General features: G+C 31.2%; 1 protein-coding gene across 1 annotated transcript; it reads left to right on the top strand.

Annotated features, from left to right (window-relative positions):
- Positions 1–1,168: 1,168 nt before the first annotated feature.
- LOC148198812 (uncharacterized) lies at positions 1,169–5,853 on the top strand. Its single transcript, XM_088115923.1, has 3 exons — positions 1,169–1,468; positions 2,881–3,003; positions 4,393–5,853. The coding sequence occupies exons 1-3, from the start codon at positions 1,169–1,171 to the stop codon at positions 5,851–5,853; spliced, it is 1,884 nt and encodes a 627-aa protein (XP_087972049.1).
- The last annotated feature ends 1,319 nt before the right edge of the window (positions 5,854–7,172 follow it).

The raw sequence follows: 7,172 nt of genomic DNA on the forward strand, positions 1-7,172 counted from the left end.
TTGGATTGATCGAAATCAACATTAGTTAATCTTAAAAATGATTAACTCAAGTTTAAATTATAATTATTCACCTTTAAATTATAATTATGTCAATTTTAATCAAAAATTCATCACAAAACTTATAAATAAAACCTTTGAGATAATAAAAAAATAGATTAGACTAATTAACAACTGCATTTATTTTATTTTATATATATATATGATATCGAAATACCATCCAACCAATTTGGATATAGAAAACCATTAACAAGAAATATAAAAAACTATACTATAGATTGGACTTCAAATGACACATAACAACTCAAATATATAATTATATATAATTGAACTTGGAAAATGTTATTTGGACAACAAAAGTTTGACACAATTTTGACAACGGCGACGTGGCAGCTGTGCATTGGCTCAGTGAATTGAAAACAAACCAGAAAAAACCCAAAATACCCCTCACCCCGGTTCACTGAGCCAATGCACAGCTGCCACGTCGCCGTTGTCAAAATTGTGTCAAACTTTTGTTGTCAAAATAACATTTTCCATTGAACTTTATCCATGCTCGAAACAATTTCTTAAATATATTTTTATATATCTGTATGATTTTTAATTTGATTCAGGAAAAATATATTTTATAACATATATTTTTTTACATAAAATACAGATATTGTTTTTCTATTAGTTTATTATTTATTTATTACTATATTAACATGTTTTGAATCTAATAAAAAACACGTGTATGTTAAAATATTTAAAAAAAAATGTGTTAACCTGTACTGTCCTTCTATTAATATGTTGACAGATCAAAGAAGTCAGATCAGTTAAAATTGAATAGAGAGTATGAAAAAATGAGTAAAGCATTAGTTTGATCAGACGCAAATACTGAGAAGACCAGACTGAAAACTTTAAATATAAAAACAAAAATGAATATAAGAAACCTCGAAAAACATAAATAAAAAAAATAACAGAGAAAATATATCGTAAATAGTATGAAATCTATGCAAATGAAGGAAAATAAATAGGGGGTGCCTGTGACTCCATGGGAGACAGAAACATTATGATTTCCGAAAGTCCCAACTAACCCACGTTCGTTTTCTCCCATGTTTGCTTTTTTTCTTCTTTCTCCTTTTGCTTTAAACTCTAACTTTTACGTCTGTGAACAATATCTCTCATACTATTCATGGCCTCCAACGACAAAACTTTTCCCGAGCCAATCATCTCCTCCGCCCAGACCCTCCTACCACAGATTCCTCCTCGCCGGAAACATCGAAATCCCGGCATTGCCATCGCTTTCCGTCTCAGAAGTTCACGCAACAAAAAACACTCTGCAGGTGACATCACTTCCCCTGTCAATTTTTGGAAAGTTTCTCAGAAAAACGAGATTTCAGCAAGGAGGCTCGCTGCAGAGTGGTGGCAGTGGCAGTTCATGGGCGGTGACGTGTTTCCATGTGCACCATCGTTACCTTCGTCTAGGTATCAGGTATATAATATATATATACGGTGTCAATTTTTGGCAAGAAATCGTATTTATGACACGTCTCTAAAATCAAGAAAAGATACATCACATATGTAGTCACCGGTTCGTGCTTTTCGTATCAAAGAAAGAATACTAGGTTAGCCGGTTTTTCTAGCCGAAAAACTTATAGGGATTATTGCACGTTCAAGCTGTGATAAAGCCAAAGGGTGTGTATATAGATTTCTTTTCTTGTTATCCGAAATAGATACAGTATTAGATAAGGCTACTCAACACAAAATATCTAACGCCTGCCACAACACAGACTTACATAAACACATGCATACAGAAAGATTTGCTGATCATTAAAAAAATAGAACTAAGATCTAAATTTAATCAAGAGAAGCACATATTAACTGTTAGCTTCTTATTTCTGCAGATTATATTATTTTTATAGCCAAAAATAAACCTCATAAATAACCATAATTTAGTACTTTTCCTTCAACAAAATCAGGCATTTCTATATATACTTTTAAAAGTGTTTCCTCGGATCGTCTTTAGGCAGCACACTTGAATCCGAAGACACGTGACATTCCCTGGGCATGCCTTGATGATTATCAGCTTATGTTTTCTTACTCAGTATCGGTTTTGGTCTTATTTATTTTATTTTACCATTTGATTTGGTCAAACGTTTTATCTTCAACATGGCAATATACTCAAAGGTAAGAAACTTCACTCATGGCATGGATAGGGTTATATCGTTGTCGTTCTCAAATCAGTGTATTATGAACTAGATAGATTAGAGTTTCAAGTAATGCAACCCTTAGTCAAAACAGTGTTTCTGTCTGTGTTGGAAGTCATCAACTAAATATAAAGGTCTTTAAACTATCTTTTCTTACAAATTAATTTTTTGAAGCTTAAATTAAGTTTCGAATTCACTTTTTAACCTTAGATAAGAGCAATATATACTTTTCTGGTCCTAAAATTTTCAAAGATGCTGAATCAGATATTACTTCAAATGGTTATCCCTATTTTGTTGAATATTTTGTATATGGATTAGAGAACTTATTGCACGTTTTAAAATATTTTCTTACAAAATAATACTTTAACGTATTAAACTTTTAGTTTGGTCGTTAGGTTTAATATTCTATGTTTCCCATGTGACTCATAAATTAATCCTCAGAATTATATTGATAGGATATTTTAATTCATGAGATTTTAAAAAAGTTTTCCTTTTGTCTCTGAATCCATATATACTTAAGGTAATTCGTTTTATACTCATTTTTCAGTGTAATTTTTTAAAGTAACATTTTACAAAATTATAAGAAGTAATGGGAGATTGTAAAATCTCAAAAATAACTTGAGGGTTTATTCATTCTCTCTCTTTTCCTATTTTCGTTGTCTCTTACATATCATCTCCTTACGCATGTTTGCTTCAGCTTGCTAATGGGAAGCCTAGGTTTCGTCATTATCACAATTCTGGAGAAAAACTTAAAGAGAGAAAAGATGAGAAAATGAAGTCAATAACCATTTTGCGTTCAAGAAATGGACTTCGAAGAGAGGTATATATGATTTACACGCTTCTTGTTTTTCGCATGCATCTGGAAGGTCGTTTTAGTCAATTTATAAAGTTCATTTCTATTATCTTTTCTCATATTGTCAGAATAGGTTGTAGCTCACGAACTAATCTGATTCATCACATATTTGAATCGTGTTAGGTTTGAAAGTTGACATTTTTTTATTACATTGTAGATGAGAATAAAAAAATATTTATAAGAGAAAAAAATATTATAGATTTAAGACTCTAATATTATAATTAGTTCAGTGATACAAAAATTATCAATATTAAAAATTTATTTGTTCTCGTGCTTGTTTTTTTATTACGCTTGAATTGTATGATTTTTTTTTTATTTATTTTGAATTATCTTTAGAGTTTAACATCTGAAGTTTATTTAGATTTGAATTAAAAATATTATAATTTTTTATTTTAAAAAAATTATAATTAAGTGAACCAGTGAGCCAACCCGTTTAACTCACCAACCCATGGTGGGCGGGCCGGGTTTTTTTAGCTCCCTAATAAGTGAGTCGGGTTGGGTTGGTCGCCAACCCGTGATGAGTCGGGTCGAATCGAGTTAGGTTACCCGTTTTGACAGTTCTCCAGAAAATCGTATCAAAATTCGGTTAAACTTCTTTTATTATATTATTCTTCAATCAACAAAATAAAAGTTTATTATGTTTTTTTTTTTCAAATTCCATCCAATTTAAATTTTATTTTGTTTTACATTTTCAAAAGTATTGTTGGAGTTCTTATATGGAGTAGAAAAAAAAAATTGTAATTGTAGGATATAAGTAACTGTAATATTATGTGATTTTTTATAAGGGTATTTATTAGTGTTTAGTATTAAGTTTGATATGCATATATTTTGAGATAAAGAAAATATATTTGAGATTCGACTAAAAAAATTAAATTTAAAATATATAAGTGAATATAAAAATTTATAAATAAAATTAGATTTAAAATTGATTACGTATATGAAATATATAAAATATATTTCTGAAAACATTTTATTGTACCCATATAAATCTGAAAGTATTGAAATTGTTATACTTTTTTTACCAATATTTGCATGAATTTGATATAATTTTTTTTACGTGTGCAAATTTGTTTAATTATTGGTTAAAATAATTGTACGAAAATTATTAGATTTCTTTTTCATTATTATAAAAAAAGTTGAGCCAGCTCAATCCCAACATGGATAAATTCATGTCTTAATGGAAAATTTCTATTTCAAGTATCATTTGTAAACTAAAAATAAAATAAAGTTAACCGATTCGCTAAAAGACGAATTGGAACTTAAATATATTATCATATATCTTTCGCCTCCAGAAAAGAAAATTCAGATACAACAATCCAATCTATATATATCCTTGACGTGGTTTGTTTTCTTCAGCTTGAATCTTCAATGCAATGTCTCAAGTGTTCAAAAGAAGAGGCAACAAAATCGAACCCTGCCCTTAAAGATGAAAAATCCAACAAGTTTAAGCATCTTGAAGACAAAGAAATTGCTGGTCACCATTACTTTGGCATCACTAATTTGCTAGAACTCCTACGCTCTCAGAGGGCCATCAATGAACTTAAAGCTGCACAGAAGTCCTCTAAGAAAATAGTGGAGCAACTGTCGCAGAATGTTGAAGACAAAAGAGTCTTCCACAAATGTAGAGAATGCAAGAAAACCGAAACAGTGTTAGATGACTTAAAAGACAAGTTGTCAAGAGAAAAAAGAAGTAGAGAAAGGATTGAGTTGTTCAATGCCAAATTGGTACATGAACTGGCTAAAACAAAGATATATTCCCAGCAGTGCATGACAAACTACAGCAAAGAAAAGAAAAAAAGAAAAATGTTAGAGGAAATGTGTAATGAATTAGCCATGCAAGTGAGGGAAGACACGGCTAAGCTTGAGGGATTGCTAAGCGATTCCGTGAAGATCTGCAAGGAAGTGGAAGAAGAGAGGGAGATGATGGAAATGGCTGAGCTATGGCGAGAAGAACGTGTACAAATGAAGCTAGCCGATGCACAGATTTTACTTGAAGATAAATATAATGAGATGGTCCAGTTGATTGCTTTTCTCCAAGTGTTCTTGAGATCAAGGGGTGCCGAGATAGACACCACTGAACTAGAGGACGCTCAGTTGATCAAAGAGATAGTTGAATCAGTGAGTATTAAACGCATTGTGGAGCTTTCATATGATTTCTCGAAGTCAGATGTTACAGTTTCAACTTTCGATGAGCTAATTGGAAAAGACAACACAGGTTCCTATACCGCATTTACTAGCCCCTTGTCCAACTTACACATTGAAAGTCTTGATGAAGTTCTGAATGAAAGTCCTAAACATCATACGAGTCCTTGCAGTGACTATGATATTGGCTTAAAACTAACTAATTCGATGGAACCTATCGACTATATTGAGGATCAGAAGTGTGTTGATTTTAACCAAGACAAGGATATATTTGGTTGCGAAGCAAGTGAAAAGGCGTGTTTGGAATCTTTGAAGACAGGAATTAATGGGGTATGCTCGGCATCTGTGGGAAACTTAAAGAGGAAAGCTTTTCTTACTTCTAAACAACTAAGGTCATGCCTCAACGGTCGAATAACGATTTCCTCGTCAAAATCGTCTAAATGTAAAAAGGTAGGCGATGGTTGGCACAAACGAAAGGAGTGCAACCAAAGAATTCCAACAAGCCCTATTCAGAATGCAGGGAGTAGTTCTCAGTTTGAAGATTCTGGTGAAGGTAGCTTCAAACCCTCCGAGCTGTTGGAACAAGGAAACTGTGCATACAATGACATGAACCCACACATAATCCGTGGGATGAGAGGGTGCACAGAATGGCCTCGGCTTCTTACCAAAGACTAATCATATTTCTAACACCATAAATATTTTTACACCCAATATTACTCTTCACAGTATCATTTTTTTTCTTCTTTACAAACACAAAAGTATCACTTTTTTAGTACTATTTCATCTTTATAGTAAGTTATCAAATAATAGTAATTGGTGTGAAAGAATCTTTTTCCATTCAGAAATATAATTTCAAAGTCACCAGTGAGAAGCCAAAATCTTGGATGCTCTAGTTAAGCCGAGGGCTTTATAAAGTTTTATTGTTTTGGTGTTTAAGCTTAAAGAGTAGGGATTATCCATGTCCATTACTATCTCCATGGGTGGATGACTTGCTGGAATTGGGAGGATATTTAATATATTTCAAGTATTAATACTCATATTTTGAAATATTATTTTTTCCTCTTAAGATATATAAGATATACTTATTTCTACTGCTAAAATTGCTGTATGTTTTTTTAAAACATTATTTATTTTAAATAGGCTTATTTGTACAACACAATAAATTTAAATTTTAAGATGTACTTTTTAAAGTCAAAATGTGTTGATAAATTGCATAAAAAAACAAATGAAATTATGTTTCTTATGGACTTAATTAATTTAAGAATTTTGAAATATGTTTGAAATTAGCGATTGAATTTAACAATATAAATTTGAGAATTTTAGTAAAAAAAAGTTCCCTCCTTAATATTAACCTGATTTTTGGATGCATCCATTGTGAAACTCCAAATTCATTCACAAGAGTTTACCAAATTCAGTGTGTATTGAGGTTTTCATAAGGATAATAATATGTTGATACACTTACACTTATTTATCATGATATTTATGATATTTATAAGAAGAAAAGTGAAAAGTAATACGTAAAATAATTTTTTTTTATTTTCAAAACCCTCTTTCTGTCCTACTAACTTCAGTCTTTGACCAATGGCAGCAACTCCTTCCGATTGGGCGCCAAATGGATGAGAGCTTTAAATTATAGTATTCATACTGTGAAAATTTGAATTGCTGCATGTATCCAATTAGAGAAAAAACATTTCGAGAATAAAAGAAATAGAAAAGTAATGTAGAGATGACGATGAAAATTATATATGACAATGCAGTTTCATATTTGGTAAGTTAAAAACGGATAAGTACTTCCTAACCTGCATTAGTTTCATATTATCTTGAATGTTCAGTCATATCTCCCCTAAAGGTTTTTTTTATTTTTCTACGCAAGGTGTAGATGTTCGTGTTGGATCTTTGAAAAACCTTTTACATGTCTTAGAAGTAACAACGTTCAGTCATATCTCTCCCAATGATTGTATACATAATACTAATTTATACATATTCTTTCGAAG

This window comes from Vigna umbellata, chromosome 5 (genome assembly GCF_029865625.1).
Source record: "Vigna umbellata cultivar VRB3 chromosome 5, Vumbellata_1.0, whole genome shotgun sequence".
In the NCBI taxonomy this organism is placed as follows: domain Eukaryota; kingdom Viridiplantae; phylum Streptophyta; class Magnoliopsida; order Fabales; family Fabaceae; genus Vigna; species Vigna umbellata.